At 37.5% G+C, this 21,754-nt stretch overlaps 1 protein-coding gene across 2 annotated transcripts in view; it reads right to left on the bottom strand.

Moving 5' to 3' along the window:
• The window catches only part of banp (BTG3 associated nuclear protein), a 50,948-nt gene that overhangs the window by 23,473 nt on the left and 5,721 nt on the right, over positions 1-21,754 (bottom strand). The window contains exons 5-11 of one of the 2 annotated variants that reach the window (XM_082160475.1): positions 20,743-20,844; positions 20,406-20,569; positions 13,552-13,791; positions 10,957-11,118; positions 7,084-7,211; positions 4,440-4,511; positions 2,595-2,639 (exon numbers count right to left, since the gene is read on the bottom strand). In XM_082160475.1, coding sequence (XP_082016601.1) covers positions 2,595-2,639; positions 4,440-4,511; positions 7,084-7,211; positions 10,957-11,118; positions 13,552-13,791; positions 20,406-20,569; positions 20,743-20,844 — 913 coding nt within the window. Of the gene's footprint in view, positions 1-2,588; positions 2,640-4,439; positions 4,512-7,083; positions 7,212-10,956; positions 11,119-13,551; positions 13,792-20,405; positions 20,570-20,742; positions 20,845-21,754 lie in introns of both variants that reach the window. The other variant, XM_082160474.1, reaches the window with a different exon arrangement.

Raw genomic sequence — 21,754 nt, forward strand, 5'->3', positions numbered from 1 at the left:
AATATTTTTACTACCAACACGGCTTCAAACTTCAACTGTAGCAGTGTTAAGTGTTAAGTAAAGTGACAAGTAAAGACATGAAATATCTTTCCAAAAGGAATTAATAACATATTTAATCACAATTTAATGAGGCAATTATAACTTAATTTCAACACTGGGAGGGAGAGATAGAGAACCAGAGAGAGCGAGAAAGAGAAAGTCAGGAGAGGTTCTGTAGGTGTATGTGAGTGTGCATGTGTGTTAGGGCAAGTGAGTGAGCTACATTCAAGTAAGAGGGAACTCTACCATAGGACTTGGATTAATCAAGATATCACAACAGGCCTTGGTCCATAGGATTTACTCAATATGTCAAAGAGTAACAATTACATAAAAATTAGAAGACAGACTGGACCTTTAGAATGAACAGCTACACAATGTGTAATAATAAAGTGCAATTGTACACTATAATAACAGTATTTCATTAATAAACAAATAACTTCAACACTAGACACAAGCCAAGCACTGTCCAACTCACAAATTTTTTTAGTGAGGGCCAAATACAGAAAAATAAACAAAGGGCCGGGCCACACACTAGAGGTGACATATTGACACAATACACAATACTGTATTTTTACAACCTGGCTATAAAACGCTATAAATCCATCCATATTTTTTTCCAAAACGCTATAAATCCATCCATATTTTTTTTCAAAACGCTATTAATCCATCCATATTTTTTTTCAAAACGCTATAAATCCATCCATATTTTTTTTCAAAACACTATAAATCCATCCATATTTTTTTCCAAAACGCTATTAATCCATCCAGATTTTTTTTTTCAAAACGCTATAAATCCATCCAGATTTTTTCCCAAAACGCTATTAATCCATCCATATTTTTTTTCAAAAGCTATAAATCCATATTTTTTACCCAAAAATTGTCTTTTTAAAAAGTATTTTGTCTTTTATTTCGTGTTTGCATTTGAGGAAAAAAACATGTTATGTAGCCTAACCGTTCGTTCTCCATTAAGGATGCTTTTAAAACTTTCACAGAGACATCAAACAGAAAACACAAAGCCTCTCTTTGAAACGAATTTCGTTTTGTATTAATTTTATCTTAATTTTAATCCATGTTTCATTATTTTGTATAATCACAACACGTTCAGACATGAACCGAAACTCAGCGTATAGGTAACCTAGGCTACTCGCCTCACAGACCTAAACAAATTAGAAATATCCTATATCTATTATCTGCAGAAAGCTTGAAATTTCTACTTTTAAACAGAACCATTCAAAACTAAATAAAAGTAGGCTATAGGCTAATCCGTAAGAAATGCATTTTTCTCTGGCGCGTTCACTACTGCGAAGATCGCGAGTCAGTGTCAACTTCATCTTTGCAGCTGACACAGAAACACTTGTTTATTAATAAACAATTAAAATGTCATAATATTTTTTTTTACAGCGTTTAGGTGCCGTTTATATGAACGCGTCACCACTGCATGAGAGAGAGAGAGAGAGAGAGAGAGAGAGAGAGAGAGAGAGAGAGAGACACACGCAAGGTCTCTCCCCCTCTGCCATGCGCTCGCTACACGGTTTGCATGCGCGCTTTTGCTCACTCGCTCGCTCTAGATTCGCAGGAGATTTTAACAAATTTCCAGGCATCATAACATTACAAAAGGCAATTGTAATATTTTTTTATTACTATTTTGGTATGATGAACATTCACCAGCCAGTGTGGCGGATAGCCTTTTGAGATTTACTCGCCAAACGGAAAATCGAACTGGAAAATTTACTACCTCGTCAGATGACGTTTACTACTTTTTACTACTTTTTACTGGCCTTAATTTGGCATAATTTAATTTACTACCTTTTACTACCTTTTACAACCCCGCGGAAACCCTGTAGCTCCGCTGTTGGGAAAACGCTCTGGTTGGTTGAAGCGCTGTCCTATTGCGTGCAGAGTGAATTTGAAAGACAGCTGTTTATCCCGCCCCTCGGATTGAGCCGTGTCTATGGTGAGTTGCCAGACCTAACATCTTGATGTAGGTCTGGCTTGCCAGGCTATAACAAACCATCTTCCGAGCGTAATTCCCGCTCATTTGCAGGGTCTGCTTGACACTCACACATTTGGCTTCCTGACACAACTGAGAGTGCTGGAACACATTCACACTCACACAAACCAATTTGGCATTTCTAATCCACCTAACCTGCATGTCTTTGGACTGTGGCGGGAAACTGGAGGAAACCTATGCTGACATGGGGAGAACATGCAAACTCTACACAGAAAGGACTGGCTTAAACCGGGGACCTTCTTGCTATGAGGCGACAGCGTTACCCATTGAGCCACTGCCACCCCAAGGAAGATAACAAACATGGATCCAAAAGAGTTTGTTTGTGTGTGTGAAATGAGCTCATTTCAACACGAGTCTCTGTTGCTTTTTAGCCCTGTTTGATCTAAAGACCCTCTTTGATGTGATAGAACTGAGCTGAGAAACAGGAAGCGCACACTGTCCCAAACATTATATTCTCAGAACAAACCAAAGAACGAGAGAGCACACAAAAAGACTATGTCACATGGACACGGAACAATAAATGGAAGAGGCTACCTACATTTACCTGGCCATCTTGCCCAACATGCACTTGGTGGATCTGTAGGTTGCCCTGCAAGAGAGGAAAAACATAAACATATTAAAATTTCAGCAACTGAATGAGGTACAAATTAGTGTCCCATTTTTTTTTTTTCAAAAGCATTTAGGGTCTTTTCCACTTTTTTAAAACGGACACTGTAAAAGATGCGAGGACAAGTGTAGTGCATATTTACATAGAAAAACAATGTAAAAACGTGTTCTGGGTGAACAATTAACACATTTTTGTTGTGATAATTATTAAATACAGCTTATCTAACATAAAATTAACTAGCATTAAAGTAGCATCAAATGTGCGTATCCTCATGCTTAAAATGGTCATTTTGGTCCTCAACTGTGCCCAACAACTCAATAGACAATGCCATATTTTTTGACAAAATCAGCTGAATTTATATTTAAGTAATTTGTAATTAAGCTTTTTTTATTTTTATAAAAACTAATTTTAAGTATCAAAATTGTAGTATTTAGCTGTTCCGTAACCATTACCACGTGATTTTCCATCATAATAAAAATTAAAGGCGCACTATGCAGTTTCCGTTTTTCTCAAACAGCGACCCCTAGAGTCACTGTGGAGTACTTGTATTTAACGTTACTGTCGTAAATACCCAAAAAACATCTCTGCACTCTTCCGACCACGCTTTCTTCGTTTTCGTTTTCTTTCTCAGTCATGATTCACGTCTGAAATGCGTGCTAGTGTCTTCCATAGAGGCTGCTTCATATGTTGTTGATGTATGTGACGTCGTGACGTAAAGCAAGTCGTGATTCTCGCGAGATTTGGCGGGGCGCCACCTCTCAAACTTGCATTGCTGGTTTTTATCCAGTTTATCAATAACAATAAACCAACATTTGGCCCCAGTTTAGCTAGCCCCAACTGTGAGCAAATTTTTACACTATTAATTTTGATTATTTTGTTTAATTTTTTCTTCTTCTAGAAAATAAGGAACCAAAGTTTAGTAACAGGGTTGAAAATATTGCACACTGAAACAGCTCATGAATATTTCGTTTCACCACCAGAGGCTGATGATTAACATCTTTGAAGTTTTTTACTGATCATTTGTTGAAAAAGAAAACCGAGAAAAAAGAAAGAAAATTTTAGACCTTGTTTTGTATCCTATACATGAAAAGTATCAGTAACACAACACAGATTTTTTTTAATCAGTGATACAATTATTACACAGCAAAGTTTCAATCGTGTTCTCCATCTGACTCTAAAACACACACACACCTGACAAATATCTGGATAAAGGGAAATGGTCTTACGATGGCTCATTTCCTTTACAAACTTTCTCAGATAAATGGTTTTGATGAGGCGGGCCAAATGCATTACAAAGACGGTCTTTGTGAGTGGAGGTTGGATGAAGTGGCACGCTGTTGCTAAGCTCTGGACTCAAAAACAAACAATATCACTGGGAATATACCAAAAACATGAGCACTGAAGTCTATGGTCATCATCAATTTTTTGTAAACGAGGGAAGGAAACGCTCTACAATTTTTTTGCTCTTGCTCTCGGGGTGATGGATGGATTTGATCAAAACATTGTTTACATATTTGCGGATACCTTTAAATAATCCTGTTCAAATCTAGGACACTGAGTACAAATCAAGAGCCTTTGAAATCAGGGCTTAGGGAGATTTCTAAGCCAAAGATCATCATAAAATTGGTAGCTCAGAAATAATTATGGATTGGTGCTGAGGTTTGATGGCTCAATCCTCTGAGACCTTCATTTAGTAACCACAAATGAGGGGTGGAGTGACTCAGAGGAAGAAGAACGAATGTGTGAAGGAAAAACAAGAAAACTTAAGGAAATGATGTGTACCTCGCTGTCCTGTGTGATCTGCACCTGTTCCCCCTGCGGCACCTGAGCGATGTGGAGGTGTCCCTGCGGTATCTATGAACGAAAAAAAAGACATTGAAACAAAAGTCATTTCCAATCAAGCTGTTGTCAAATAATTATATTTGACAATTAAAAGTGTGACAATATTATTCAACTGTGTGCATTTATGTGTGTATATATACACACTTTATGGACTTGGGACACCTGACCATTACACCAACGGGAACTTTAATCGCATCGCATTTTAGTAAATACATAAACATTAATATGGAGTTGTTCCCAGCCTTTGCAGCTGAGCTATTACAGCTTCCACTCTTCTGGGAAGACACTACACAAGACTGTTCCCTGCAGGAATTTTTTTCCCATTCATTCAGTAGAGCATTTTTTAGGTCAGGCCTTGATGTTGGACGAGAAGGCCTGGCTTGCAATCTCTGTTCCAGTGCATCCCAAATAGGGCTGTGCATCGATACAGATTCCTGATTCGATTCCGATTCGCAAGATCTCAATTCGAATAATTTTCACTGGCCCCTCCGCAAAAAGTAATAAATGAATAATATAGTCTTAGTTTTTGACCCATGTATCCTTGGGGACCCTTAGGGATGAAATTTCACGAACTGACTTATTGCAAGGGTGGCATCCAATCACAGTGCCATGCTTGAATTCATTGAGCTCTTCAGAACGACCCATTTTATTTCTCACAAATGTTTGTAAATGCAGACTGCATGGCTAGGTGCTGGATTTTATACAACTGTGGCAAACACCAAATTTTCCAACAATCCCAAAGTAATTATGTTTTCTAATAATAATCATGACAAAATGACTGCTGACTATCAGTAAAATATTTACTGAAGTTATTGTAACACTAAATGTATCATGGGTAACCCTGGAAAACTTCTGTCTCATGTTGCTTGCTAGTTCATCATTGCGGTATGGAAACGATGCATTTTTCCACAATTAACGTGATGTGTTCCCAAACATTTGATATTATTGGTTTTGTTAATCAGTTTTTTTCCGCCATTGCTTTCCCAAAAAGTGCATTAAAAAGTCTAATTTAGGAAAGTTTATAACAAGCAACACAAGCGATCATTCAAAACCTAAAAAGAGCGTGTCATTGTTTGCCGTATCTGACAGGCTTAAATTATCGATTATGTGCGAATGACAAAAACTGAACATTTGTGAAGCCAAAGGGCTTGACAAAAACTGACCATTGAGTGGTTGCTTCTGAGAGTACAACTATTATGGTTCGGTTCAGGGAGATGTTACACAAACAACAGATGACAGATCCGTTCTTGAGTCCGCAGAAGCCAAGAACTCCTCCGCAGATTTAACTCTCTTGATTGTACATTGTGTATTCAGAGTTTTGATTGTGCTGTCACAATGCATGCAGATTATATTTCAGATGGTGTGTAGGGGTGGAGATGACCTCATGCAGCTGTGAAAGTCAGAGATCATGTTTAGGTTCTCTAAAGAGGCCGCATGATCGGGCACAGCGGAAATTCTGTTGCTAAAGCTCCATTAAATGCTTGCAGGGGATTGGCTTTTCCACGGAGTATTTGCACTCAAGCACACAGAGTTCAGGGAGACCCAGACCTTCTTTCAAAAAGATGTTTGAGTGTGTTTATTTGTTTGTCTGCGCAGCTGACACAGGTTTGAAATGATCGGGTATGTATTACGTTACAAGATGTGTGGTCTTGCAAATGCGTGAATTAAGCCAGATATTTGTTTTGTGAAGAAAAGTGGTGGTTGTCCATGCAAAATTTGGCAACCTTGGCAGTGGTTGCAAGGTTGCTAGGGTGATCTGGGTGGTTGCTATGGCATTTTTAGTTATTTGCATTCTGGCCTAAGTCAAAAGAGTCCGCCCCAACTCAAGGTATATAGCCTTTTTTAAAGGCTAAGTACCTTAAAGGGATAGTTCACCCAAAGATGAAATTTCTGTCATTACTCACCCTCATGTCGTTCCAAACCTGTAAGACCTTTTGTTCATCTTCGTAACACAAATTAAGATATTTTTGATAAAATCCGAGACGTTAGAACGAAGATGAACGAAGGTCTTACGGGTTTGGAATGACATGAGGGTGAGTAATTAATGACAGACATTTCATTTTGGGGGAACTAACCCTTTAAACTGTGCTCACATTGTAAAGGTATTAAAATAATTATTATAAAATATTAAGTACATACTTAATGCTATATTAATTATAATTGAAAAAAATAACTTAATTGTATTAATAATGGCATTTTAGCCGAACTTCAGCTTTGGGTTAACTTTATGAAAGTTTAAAAAAAAAATAAAAAAATTAAAAGCTCATGTCGGTTAATGAAGATTTGACGGATGAACTTGAGAGATTGGATGGATGGATGGATGGATGGATGGATGGATGGATGGATGGATGGATGGATGGATGGATGGATGGATGGATGGATGGATGGATGGATGGATGGATGGATGGATGGATGGATGGATGGATGGATGGATGGATGGATGGATGGATGGATGGATGGATGGATGGATGGATGGATGGATGGATGGATGGATGGATGGATGGATGGATGGATGGATGGATGGATATTTAATATATATTTTCGTGCGGGTTGGCCTTTTGGATTACGACATAACTTTACTCACAACTTGCACTTGTCCGTCTTCTCCAATACGGTGGATCTGGACTTGTTGTGTGGCTCCAGCCAGAGCGTAGTGCAAGGCCTGCTGGGTAGAGGTCTCGAGAGCCGACGTCTCTGCGGCCGAGACTCCATCTGTTCGAGGACACACATAAACAAGTTTATAACATAGTCCAACTATGTGGGTCAAACCAGAAAGTAGAGAGACTGGGTCAAATTGTGTCAAACAACTGGTTTCAATAACAGAAGATGCTCAACTGTAACTGCCAAACACACACACACACACGCTTAAGTGAGACAAAGATAAAGAGAGAGAGAGAGAGAGAGATCACAGTCTGTTCCACGTCATGGCGAATCTTGTATTTCGGTGTTATCAGACAAACGCTTTTTGGCATACACATATTCTGCTGAATTTGTACGAATGTGAAATGTGCAAACCCAAACAAATGTAGAAGAGAACACACGATAAACAAGGTTCTCACAGACGGAGAGAAACGAAAGAGTTCACATACACACACCCTGAACTTGAGGAAAATCCCTTCCGACTGCTCTTGGATCTGATCCAGTGCATCTGCCAGATTAGAGCATGTTTATACAGCGTAAATGATCTCAAAATACACAACAAGGACTCTCGACCTAGCAGCCCAAACACACTCATGCCCTAAAACTGTACGTAAACCCAACCCCTTAGTCTAAACAACGAGTATTGCTGACACGCTACAACAGCCTAGACGCTTAAAACACACGCTCACCGCATTTCTGATTAAAGGTCGTCAAATTGTCTCTGGAAAAATGGTGCGGGTATTCATTTACAAAGTTTAAGAGATTTTAAATCATAGCGAAGGGCATATTAGCAGGCTAACGTTACTTAGAGGAAAAAGCACAAAATGTGACACTGCCCTTCTGTTAGTTTCCCCAGACAAAATGTGATCAGAGGCTATGTTGGGTCTTTCTTAGGTTGCGGCTGAAAAGTAAACCGGATTCAATTTTATGCATCTGAAAGATCTCCAGACCAATTTGTCCTTTAGCTTGCCAGTTTTTCTTCTTGGCTGCTATCAAATTGCAGTTTAGCAATGCCCAAATACAACAAAAACAACCGTGTTTGATGATTATTTTTTGCCAATTAAACAAATGGTATGATTATGTATCTGAAGATGGTTGTTTGATGAAAATGCTGCAGCTTATTAAACAAAGAATTTTGTTGGATTTGTCAATATGTACAGATGCCTCATTAGTGTTTGTTTTCCAATGGGTAAGACGTCCGCCATATTGAAAAGGTCAAATCAGGTTCATAAACACTCGAGAACAAGTTGACTGTTCATCTGCAACCTAGTTATTCACATGTATGAATATCTATATCTGCATTAGCAGATGATTTTCACAGCTTTTAGTTTATCATTAATGTGATAGTTCTACATTTGGATATTGCATATTGAGTTATACAAAAAAAACCACAAACCCGCACATTCTCACCTCTGAAAGGTCACCCCATTTTATCTGGAATTTATAGCTTGGTGGTTTTTACAGCCATGGGCTGCATTTGTTAGTGTGAGTGATGAACAAATGGTAATTTGACCAAAACACGGCTTCTAATTTGAATATAGAGACGTTTTTCAAAAAATGTCATGTTCTAGCAGTCAGCATGGTATTGTAAAATGTGCAAACAAACAAAGACAGTAATTTTAACCAAATGTCACTGCTTAATAAATATTAAATATTCCTTTCAGACTAGCTTCTGTCAGTTAGCTACCATCTTTAAACACGTGATATGGTAATGTCGGCGAACAAAAAAATGCAGCTGCCCAATAAATATACAGAATTTTGAGTTCTTGTTTTTAGCAGTTAGCACACATAAAAAAAATATGGTAATGTTTTCAAATGTAAATGGCCAAAAACATTGCTGCTTATTCAAATAAAGAACTTTGTCAGATACATGGTCTAATGATTAGTGCACATGCTTGCTTAAAACAGGGTAATATATGAACAAATATGGTCAACTGACCAAAATGTTGCTACTGAGTAAAAATTGATCAGAGAACATAAACAGAAGCTCAACCGAATTAGCTTGACACGCGAAAACAAACCTCATTGGTTCTTGCTGAAGCTCAAACGTGCTGCGTAACACGAGAATGAACCTCATTGGTTCTTGCTGAAGCTCAAACGTGCTGCGTAACACGAGAATGAACCTCATTGGTTCTTGCTGAAGCTCAAACGTGCTGCGTAACACGAGAATGAACCTCATTGGTTCTTGCTGAAGCTCAAACATGCTGTGTAATACGAGAATGAACCTCATTGGTTCTTGCTGAAGCTCAAACGTGCTGCGTAACACGAGAATGAACCTCATTGGTTCTTGCTGAAGCTCAAACGTGCTGCGTAACACGAGAATGAACCTCATTGGTTCTTGCTGAAGCTCAAACGTGCTGCGTAACACGAGAATGAACCTCATTGGTTCTTGCTGAAGCTCAAACGTGCTGCGTAACACGAGAATGAACCTCATTGGTTCTTGCTGAAGCTCAAACATGCTGCGTAACACGAGAATGAACCTCATTGGTTCTTGCTGAAGCTCAAACGTGCTGCGTAGCACGAAAATGAACCTCATTGGTTCTTGCTGAAGCTCAAACGTGCTGAATAACACGAGAATGAACCTCATTGGTTCTTGCTGAAGCTCAAACGTGCTGCGTAACACGAGAATGAACCTCATTGGTTCTTGCTGAAGCTCAAACATGCTGCGTAACACGAGAATGAACCTCATTGGTTCTCGCACGTCAAGCGAACATGCTTGAGCTTCCGTTTTCCATATCTGATGTGTGCGTTGATGAATGTTTATATGTGAATAAAAGCCTAAATTCAATCTGTTCATCAAATAAAGCGATCGTTTCTCTTTAGAAAATTTGGACTAAACTGCTTGATTCATATGGATTAGTTTTACGATCTTTTTATGAACTTTTTGAAGCATCAAAGCGGTAGTTGCATAGACTGTCAATTGAGGAATAGAAATCTCTTAGATTTCATTAAAAATCTCTTCATTTGTGTTTTGAAGATGAACAAAAGTCTTACAGGTTTGGACCGACATGAGGGTGAGCAAATGATGACAGAATTTTTATTTTTGGGTGAAGCAACCCTTTGAAATTGCAAAAAGCAAAAGCATTTTTCAAAATATATACAGAATTTTGCAAGCTACAGCAGCGTTTGCAGCTTATTTTCTCCATGGCTGCACATTAAAACATAGATATTTTTGCTGTCGGACGGAAACACTTTGTTCCTTTCATAGTCCACATGTTCCTAACACTTCGATTTTGGTTTGAAAGAAGGCTGAGCACCAGTTGGCTTGTTCATAAGCTAAACATTTAATCAAACACAGGGAGGCCTATTCCAGCTGGACATGGACAACAGAAGGAGGTGAAGCAATCGTAAGTGTATGGACCATTGTGGAGAGAACCAATACAGGATATTTGTGTTAATCCGAAATGGGTCAAAGGTGAAGGCCTGTGAATCTCTGAGAGGAAGGGACAGGACGTGAGGCGTTGTCCTGAGATTAGAACCATCTGTTAGTTGAGGAAACATCAGTCAGTTTTTCTCTCGCACACAAACATGAGTGTGCAAATAAACACACGGGGGTGCATGAGCGTGTAATGTACACGACGTTTGCACAAATGAACACGAGGTTATACACATAGCTAATTCGATGGCCAAATAGCACATGGTACGACAACTGCGTATTTTCTCTCGCACACACACTCACTCGCTCTCAGCATATGTTTATGTTCAATTGAACACAAACCAGCTGGGCCTAGACACTTAGCATCAAAATCAAAGAGAAACAGGGCTTGTAAGTTTCGCAAGAGACAAAATTGGCGGGAAAGGGTGCAGGGGTCCATACCTGAGCTGTTCTGCGAGGCGGGGGTCCGTCGTGAGAAACTCTTAACGGCCAAACTCTGTCCTCGCTGCTTCCGACGCCAAGCGGTTCGACACTTGGAATCAATGCTCTGCTTGATACGGTACCAGTCGGACTCGGTAATGGTGAACTTGTAGAACAGGTGACCTGGTAGCACATAGACAGAGACATTCACAACATTGATACCATGACAAAATCAGTCATGAAATAAGGGGTGAAACACTAGCTACGTTTCCATCCAAAGTTGTGAATTTAACTTATGTGCAAAAATGGAATATCGCATAAACATTTGTGAATAAAGCAGCGTTTCTATACCATGTGTTCATGTGGGGGTGCAAAATCCCTGGAAATTGGCGCAAAATATCTAATATAAATGGAAGTTGCAGCAATTGGGGAAGTCATTGTGGCTCTTTCTTTGCACATCATAAATATCTTTCATACTGTATGTAAATGAATATGGTCATTTGACTAAAACGTTGCTGCTTATTAAATATAGGGAAGTTTTTCTAAATCATGTTCTAGCGATGAACGCACGTGCACTTAGCATGGTATTGTAAAGTGTGCAAACAAAGACAAACATCTCTGCTTGACAAATAAAATAAAAAAATGTCACATTCATATTCTATTCAACCATGTTTAAAAATGTTGTAATGTGTTGTGAACAAAGGCTGTTTGATGAAAACAACTTTTTTATTAAATATACAGAATTTTTTTGAATTCTTGTTTTTAACAGTTAACACGCATTCTTAAATATATGACATAGTAATGTTTGCAAATGAAAATGGCCATTTGATCAAAACATTGATATTCAGAACATTGCAATCATGATAAAATGTGTCAGGAAATAATGAACGAAACACTGACGTAATTTTAGGATCCATGGACTAGCAGTTAGCAAACGTGATATGGTAACATATGCAAATGAATAGTTGCTACTTATTAGAGAACATTTTCAAATTCATGTTCTAGCAGTTAGCGCACGCGTACTTAGCATGGTATTGTATGCAAACAAACAAAAAACGAAACGCTGCAGCTTAAAAAATATTAGTACAAATTATTTCTGATTCATATTATAGCAATTACCAACCATGTTTGGTTGGTATTGCTTATTAAATATACAGAATTTTGTCAAGATCTTGTTCTTGGCAGTTAACACACATGCTTAAAAATAATGTTTGCTAATAAAAATGGCCAATTGACCAAAACATTGAGAACAGTAGTTTTTCTAATTCATGTTCTAACATTAGCGCATATGTGGTTAGCATAGTATTGTAAAGTGTGCAAACAAACATGAAACGCTGCTGCTTAACAAATAAAAAAAGTTCTGATTCATATTCTAGCAGTTAGCAACCATGTTTGAAAAGCTTGTAATGTGTTGTGAACAAAGCTGCTTATTAAATATACAGAATTTTGTCTAGTTCTTGTTTTTAGCAATTAGCGCTCATGCTCAAAAATAAGGTAGTAGTGTTTGCAAAAGAAAATGGGCAATTGACCAAAACACTGACATACAGAACATTGCAGCCATGATATAATCTGTGAGGAAATAAGGGAGGAAACACTGATGTAATATTTAGCCATGCCATTATGCTGCAAACAAATAAACTCTTTGCACTTTGAAGGAGAAATAAACATGTAAACAAACAGCCCTAACCTAATTCACGTTAGCCACTGTCAAATAGGGTTTGTTAGTGCAAAACTGCACGTAACATTCCTCGTATACATAATTTTATGATGTTACGGCTTGTTGCTGGAATTGACCAACATACTGACGTGAGGGAAGATTTGTTGTGAATGAGAGGAGCGGTTAGAGACCTTACTAATTAGCTCATGTGGGGAAAATACTTGTCTGGTGTCGAGGATGAGGAAGAACCGCAGATGAGCTACTTGAGTACTGAAATGATTTGAATTAGACCGGACAAAACTGAATTAAACTGTCTCACATAAACTGAACTGATACGATCACAGACCGGGTTTGGAACAGATAGGCTTCAAAACGGGTTAATTACAAACAAAAAACTGAATGATTTCCAAATCTTTTCATTGAATTTAAAATATTCTGCAAAACCAGTGTGGTCCATATCCTAAACAAATTAATCTTATGAGCCAGGACAAGTGTGGTCTGATACCCGCATTAATGACTCTTATGAAGTGGTCACGGGAGAAGATTTATGAATGTAAGATGAAGCGATGTAACTGACGCTGGTAGGTCACATGATAATGACAACATGGTGAATGTAGTACGTCCAGATTACATTCATACTATATAGATCATACTTTTTTAGCGGTCGTGAAGTAATTAGTTATTCAAAGTAAGTACCAACTCAAGAGAGTATGTGATTTCAGACACAGCCAATCAGTGTAATCTGAATCCCAAACAAACGACACTTACGAGCCGGTTCTTTTTACTGAATCAAACACATATAGCTTATAACTTACACATAGCGTGTAATACGTAAGACACACAAAATACCTAAATTAGTGTGTTTACTGACCGGCTGCTCATACGACAACATAAATAATTGTTAATCAGTCGGTCAACAGACTGTAAATCACACTTAGTTGCTCTTTTATTGGACTTACAGCGAATGCCGTAGATCATGAGGGGGTCCAGCTGTTTCTTGCCGTGCTTGCCCTGGCCGGAGAGGTTGGAGACGGCCTGCACCTCGCGGTGGAACAGGTAGTCCAGCAGCGTCAGGGCCATTTTCTCCGCCGTGCGACAGTTGGTGCTGATGTGCAACATGTCTGCTGGAGACACCGGGCAGCGCACGCGCATCTCAGGGTTGTTCTCGTCACCGAGCCACGTTCCTGTTGGATAGTCCTCTATGGAGGAAAGAGAAAGATGTACATTGCAATTACAAAAATGTTTTTCCAAACGTACACAGTCATGTAACTATGAAGCTTTTTGACGAGAGGATACCAAATATGAATAACTCTATGTATACTAATCAGACTATTTTTTCAATGTGGACCAACAGCTCACTGGGGGCCTTAAATAGGATAAAATATGACTAAAGAACAAAACAAAACAAAAACATAGAAGGGCTTACATTTTATTTATCTGGGCATGATGCTTGTGAAGGAATGTAGATGAGGGCTATTGAAACTGGGGCCACAAGGGGGTGCCAGAAGGCCCATACAATATTTGAGAATTGATTTGAAAATTGAATTGATAAACACTTATTTTATTATATTGATCAAAATGTCTTTGTAAGTGTTTTTGTGCCTTTTAAGGTCAAATTTTTGTGAAATGGTACCTTGCCTTCAGCTCACTAACTGAGGGTTTTATGGCATTATGGTTTGTAAAGCGGCTCTGGAAGAATATTAATGCTTATTATTTAAGCATTTTAACTGAAAATGTTTTTTTTTTAATTATCTAACTGTAATCTAATAATCATTGTTGTTACAGTAAAAAAAATAAATAATAATTTTTACTTAAACGACAGATGGAATTGTTGCCTTGGCAATAACTGAAATAAAAGTGTTGAAGTACTAAAATTACTAAGACTAAAACAAAAAGAAATTAAAGCTAAAAAGAAAAATACTAATTATAAAAATACAAAAAAATAATAATAAAACTGGAAAAAAAAGCAGAGAATTTAAAAGCAGATATATCAATAAAAGTAAAATAACTGCTAATAATGAGTAAAAAGGATACGCAAAATTATAGACTATTTCCAGATTATATTTTTTATTTAATTAATTATATTTTAATTTGCATTAGTTTTAGTGCAGTTATAATATAAATGCCAATTATTTAACTCTGGAAACATGTCGACCTCATAATATTACTCTAACAATATTTCTCACACAGTATACATGTCTTAACACATGAATATATGTCGTTACTAGCTGCCTTTATATTTTAGGAAGGTGCACTCTTGTAAATGGGTCAGTATTAGTATATTATATTACACTATTTGATATTTGGCAACAAAAGTTTGATCTAGCCTGCTGATCACAGTGGTAGATATAATGAAACATCTATGTCAAAATACATGACTCTACCAAGGTCATAACAACATATTCAGGATTGGAGTGGGAACATAATGTTATCAGCCATTGTTTTCAACATTAGCCGAGCACTAATCCCAAATATCTGTGGAGGGTGTGAGAACATGCCCCTCGACGCCTCGAAGCAAATGCAAGAGTGTCCCCTGCTGGCTCACCAAACAAACACTTCACGACAGCGTTACTGGTTTACTGCGCTGTCTTTATATGGACAAGAATTTGGCATGGTTAAAAATGTTGATTGAAGTTTAACAGTAAGACCATAACATTTCTTCTTCACACTAAGAATCAAAATATTACATATCCAGGTTCTCATCGTGAGTGCTTCAAGAAAAAATATTGTGGCATATTTTGTCTCAGAAACTATTTTAATTGGCATTTCTGTTAAATATTTGTATGTGTAGTGCATGCCAAACATTGCTTTGGCTATAGCTGGCGGGATTTATGGCGGCTCGGTTAAAGTTTATCATGGATTGTTAAAGCGTGAGTGTTAAAACGATGTTAGGGAGTAAATGATTTCAGGTCAAGAGGAAAGTTAAGGAATGCGTGGACGATTTACATTTATTTTATTTACGATTTACAAAATAAAAAATATGAATGTAGATTATATATTTGCATTATAATGGTAATAATATATTTACATTTCCGTAAACCCAAGATGGATGTAGTGAAACAATTATCAACTTTTTGTATTTTTAATATTAATTTAATTATTCATATATAGGCCTAATTTAATTATTATTAACTTTAAAGCAAATACACATTTCTACCCTAACAAAATATTTTTTCCCCATGTAAATCTTTCCATCACAGGCAGCTTATATTTCTTATATTATATTATATTATATTATATTATATTATATTATATTATATTATATTATATTATATTTAGTGCTGTCCAATCAATTACCGGTAATCGCAATTAATCGCATATAACATAAAACAATTTTTTTTTACGTGTGCATATATATTATTATATTTTATACATGTATAAATGTGTATGTGTGTGTATACAGTATACACACATTATATATATATATATATATATATATATAAAATATAATTATATATATATATGCACACATATTATGTAAACAAAAATGTTTATGTTATATGCGATTAATCGCGATTACCGGTAATTGATGGAACAGAAAAGAATTGAAAATAATAATCTACATAATTTATTTTACCCCATGCACACAAAAAATACTTTTTCCCATGTGAATCTCTCGATCACAGGCAGCTGAAAAAAAAAATCCACTTTTTAAATAGATGGTCCCGACAAAAATGATGCACAGTTCGCTAGTTTAAAGGGATGACACATTTTACCCCACTCCCCTACATCAAAACCATGGATGAGGTTAAAGCCAGAGGAAAACAACACAACACAAACAAAAGCAAAGCCTTTTAAGAACAAAATGTACCATTCGCCGACTAAATATCATCACAAACAGCTGAGAACGAGTGAATATTTGCAGAGGAACGTCTTTGAACTAACCAAGCTAACCCAGACTCCACTCCAAAACAACCCAGTCAAATAATAAGAAAAGCAAAAGCAGAAGTTAAGCAATCAAAACAAAGCCTTTAAACCCAGACCTCCTCCAGACCAAAGATGCATCCGTGAATCACTTACGGCCAGACGGCTTACACAAGACACATTGTTGATGTAACACTTTTTTAATGTGTTGAGGGAGTACTAGTGGATAGTCAAAACACGTTTATATTATTAATCATCAAATGTTGCTTTAGTTGAGTACACTTTGATATCACTAACTAAGCCTGAAGTATTTTTGCGCTACATTTCCATGCTTTAAAGTCACCCCACCACACACAGACAAAACACATGAAAGCACACGTGATCATCTTATTTGTGCGGATGCATTTCAAAGATCTCCATGTCTTCAAACCTTTTCAATAATTGTTCAAATTGGTTGCTCTTCTTGTGAGGCCGTGTTTGTGCTGAACTCAGAACAAATGGTTCCCATTGGCTTATAAAAATTATATCCTTTAAAAGACGCCATAAAATCAAAATTGGAATTTTTGGTGGCTTTTAGTTCATGTGTGTTAGCTTTGAGGACGTTTATGTGCTAGTGCACTTCTTAGCTTTTAGTAGATTTCAAATTTACAGTCTTTCTCTTCTGGATAACAGACTCATAAGATCGATGACTCATCCTGCACTACACCGGTTTTTGTCCAATCAAATTCTCTATAAAATGCAGGGCTCCAGACTACCATTTGAGAGCCGTAGCAACTAAGTTCAACAGATGGAGGCGCCAGCACCTGATTTGGTAGCGCTGGGGGGATTTTTCATGGTAAAGATGAAAATATTACGTTTATTTCTTGGAAATTAACATTTGACAGTAAAACACTGCTTGAGTTGAGATACAGATTAAATGAACTTTTAACAACAGTATTGAGCAAACACCAAATTGTTCTAAGAATTCTTTTTTAATATTCTACTCTTGTTAAAGGGATAGTTCACCAAAAATTCGAATTCTTTCATTAATTACCATTCCAAACCGTAAGACCTAACTAACGCGCTAGTTTTCATACAAAATAAATATGTAATATAATTAGGTAGGCTACTTTAGATATAATTAACACAATAACGTAACACATACGTTTCTCAACACTGAGAATGAATGAATAAATAAACGCCTGTTTCTCCAGACTCGCGCTTATCAGTAATCCACAAATCACAGCACTTTCATAATCACTAACGTTAAGCCATAGCGATTTCAAGATTTATAGTTCAGCATTACTTGAGCATTTTATTATTTGCATGACTGAATGATGTCTTCCTCTTTTCTGAGTGACCGTGAATAACTTAACGGAGTATTTTAAGATAATCCATGCGATCTGTGTGATCATCGAATCCATAAGATTAAGTTAACTCAACAATCAACTGTCCACATCGACCCCAGGCCGTTTACCTTCAGGAGTCAGAAGTACCGCGACCACTGTACTGTCCTCGCTTATGACATCAGTCAGACGCAGTGTTGCCAGATCTCGCGAGACAAATAAGCAACCAGGCCAGTGAAAACAAGCCCAAAACAAGCGACTTTTTCTATGGAGCCCCCCTAGGTTCCAGGAAGAGAAAAATAAATGAACTGTGTGCCGTGGGGACTGATTTTAAACTGTGGCTACAGATTGTCAATTTACATCCATGTGGACAGATTGGTTAACTGCGCAGTTTTGCAAAACTGTACACATGGTACAGTTTATTTGTTTTTCTGTTTATTTATTATGTTCTGTGAACATACATGGAGCAATGACATGTTAATTAATGTGGTGCATTTTGATGTCTTTGTCACAAGTTGAGCAAATTATAAATTAATTTAATTAATTAATAAATTTTCTGTGCTAGCATGTTGTACGAGGTCCGCTACATACTCTGCACAGTGCTTTTGAGTCATCCCCCACGACAGGTTGAATCCATTCTTTTACTCCTTTCTCTTTATCCCAGTCTTTGTTATATTATACACTCCGTGAATACTCAGTGTTAATTGTTTATTAATTCTAAGAAATGTACATTTCTGGGGCATGGGAAATGTCTTTATTACTTTACAGTACTACTAGAGCAAGTTGTCAAGATCTATAATTAGGGACTCCAGATATGAGCTTGAAACACGGACAACTTTACGTGTGACATGAACGAGACTTTATTAACTAGACTAAACACGCAAACTACCCTAACATACACATACATACAGTTTACCAACGGAAAGAGAGCTGAAGCAGTATACAGGAAAGCTAGTTATAGCTTTCGCTCACTTTGTCCCGGGCATTTGTTCCTCCAAAAACTTTCCTACAGTCCATTCACTATCAGTCGCGACTCGCGCGTATTTTCATTTAAACGTCACTCACTGACGTTTTCCTTATCATAAAAAAAACAGATTGCCCTGCTCTGCCTCTGATTGGCTAGTACTCGTTGCCATCTGGGTCAGAGCCAATTAGAAGCAGGATGTGGGTGGGAAAAAACTCTGCTTTCTCCTGTGTGTATGGGAAAGGGGAGGGACAGAGGGAACAGGCAAGACAAACTCCTACGTTTAACATATAGACAATATCTGCTTGACAACTTATTATGAAGCTGGGAACAAGCCCAAATAAGCAACTACACTTTAGAAACAAGCCCAAAAAAACGCAACCCGCGACTACCAATATTTGTAAGCGACTTTACAGAAAAACAAGCCCAAAGTCGCTTATAATAAGCGGACTTGGCAACACTGGTCAGACGGCGGCCGCGGGAGTGGAAGGGGGATCGAGCGGGAATCTTTATTGGTGTCGATTTTCAGTCTCTTTTTAATGATAGGCCTTACGCATCTGTCAATCATCCCCGCTTGCTATTTGGGGAATGAACCCAGCGCTATGATTGGTCGAACTCTTCTTCTTTTGCTGTAGCTTGATTTGAGGACCGCGCGTGCACAGAGGCGTCACCAGGTTTTTGCGTAGTTTAGAGTGACAAATCGTATCAGCGTACTTTGAAGTCAAAATGCGTATCCGCTACGCAAAATGTGTACAGGTTGGCAGGTCTGCAATAGACTGCAATGTTATCAAAACTTTCATAGCCGAGAAAGGTAGTAAAGACATCGTTAAAATAGTCCATGTGACTAATAGGGCTGTCAAATAAAAATGCGAATTTCGAATATTCGTCGAATTAAAAATAATAATAATACACATTCGAGTGCAAAAACCGTGCATTCTAATTTTGTGTGTGTCAAGAGCGGACAGGAGGCGCGCGAGACATGATGATGATGTAACTGTCGCTGTTTGTTTTTGTTAGCTTATCCAGTATACGGCGCGGTGCGGCTGCATTGTTAATTAGAAAAATGGCGGGAAAAGGCGAACTGCTGACGGAAACCCTCTCAGTTGGTGGCAAAAATCATGCAACGACACACTTGACCATACCTGCACATCGGTCAGAGCTGAGCGTGTGTTTTCATCAGCTGGAAACATTGTCCAAAAAAATAAATAAAATTTCGCTCTCCACTCGCTTCAGATCAAGTTGACCGTCTGGTGTGTTTGACGCCCTCTTGTGGGCCTAGGAGACAATACGGTACTTTTTTCCTCTGACATTAAGAATTGCCTTAAGAATTCAAATATAATTCGAATTTTGCTAATATTTAAGAAAGAAATTCAAATTGAGCTTTTCAGCCATTTTGACAGCCCTGATGACTACAGTGGTTCAACCTTAATGTTATGAAGCGACGGGAATACTTTTTGTGCGCAAAAATAAACAAAACTAATGACTTTATTCAACAATTTCTTCTCTTCCATGTCAGTCTCTGACGCTGTTCACGTGAGCACCGCGACACATACGCAGGAGCCGGCCAATAATGAAAATCTGCAAACTTAACCTTCAATATGTCTCGCCAAAACATCTTGTACAAACCAATCTCGAAACACAACCCATTTGTGAATCTTACCCTCTGAGTTGAGAGTGATGAGCGTTACGTTGTTAGTATTCTGATTCTGGCCGCTGTTGGACACCGAATCGCTCGTTTCAGAACCGCTTTCCTGATCATCCTGAATCTCTTCATGGACTGGAACCTTCAGCACTATGGTTTTCTGTCTGCCTCGCCCAACGGTACTGCAACAAAAAAATAAAGCGCCATTACAAAGAGAGCTTGTCCTCACTGTGAGAAGCTGTGCGACAGATCCAGAAATCGGCTTCTCAGTATATTGTCATGCATTATGCATAGATTTGCATACACAGGAGACATTTCTATTTCATGTATGCATAAAAACACAATCTGTTCTCACTTGCTGAGTAGGTTCTCTAAAGAGTCCGATGCACGTGGTGAAGTTTCCTCCCGTGTCTTCGGCCTGTCTCCACTCACTATAACGTTTGTCTGGGGAACAACACTGAGAGCAAAGACTCACTGTTACCATCTTCATAAAACCTGAACACTTCATATCAGTGGTTCTCAACTGGTGGGTGGCGACACAAAAAAGACTATTCCAATAATAATAAATAGCATAATACATATGCTCAATATAAATCAATATCATAATACATTTAGGCAAATATTCTAGTTTTTTTAATGTAATTACTATATTTAATTGTGCAGCTCATTTTCTCTATTTTTACATTTAAACTACTTAAACTTTAATGCTGTTAAATGTAATCTTTAGCCAATCTTAAAAAAAAAAAATCTATTTTTCATACAGTGCATTATAATGCTAAAATTCCTAAATTAATTTACAGCATTTAAAATGACTGATTTTAGATTTTATTTATTTATACAAAATAATGCATAATTTAGTTTTTAATTGAGAATCCGGCATGACAATAAAAAAAAAAGAAAGATCAGCTTTTCAGTATTGGACAGAATACTAATGTATGTGCATCCCTGATAATAAATAAAAAAATAAAACATAATAAAATGCACCTAACCATAAAATTGTATATAGTTAGGAAACATAAAAATAACTGTGCTCATTAACTTTTAATAGGGAGTAGAAAAAGCTTCCAATATCCTTTGTTGATGATCTTAAAGGCATTTGTTACATTATTTTGGCATTCATTTCTAGTGTTCACATTTGATGTGAATTATTCTGAACTGGATTCAACAACATGTTTTGATATTGTGGAAGAAATGTTATCTTTAAGATGTGTGTGGATTTGTATTGGAATGGTAAAAGAGTGTTGGTCCGTGACGGGAGGGCCTCCACTCAAGGATAAAATATGATGAACAAGTCTGAGAATGTTCCAAGTATGGTTGAAAATACCATCATTGGCCTAGAAAGATAACATTCTGGGAGTCAAAACTAT

Source organism: Leuciscus leuciscus (assembly GCF_965113295.1).
Source record: "Leuciscus leuciscus genome assembly, chromosome: 25".
Classification (NCBI taxonomy): Eukaryota; Metazoa; Chordata; class Actinopteri; order Cypriniformes; family Leuciscidae; genus Leuciscus; species Leuciscus leuciscus.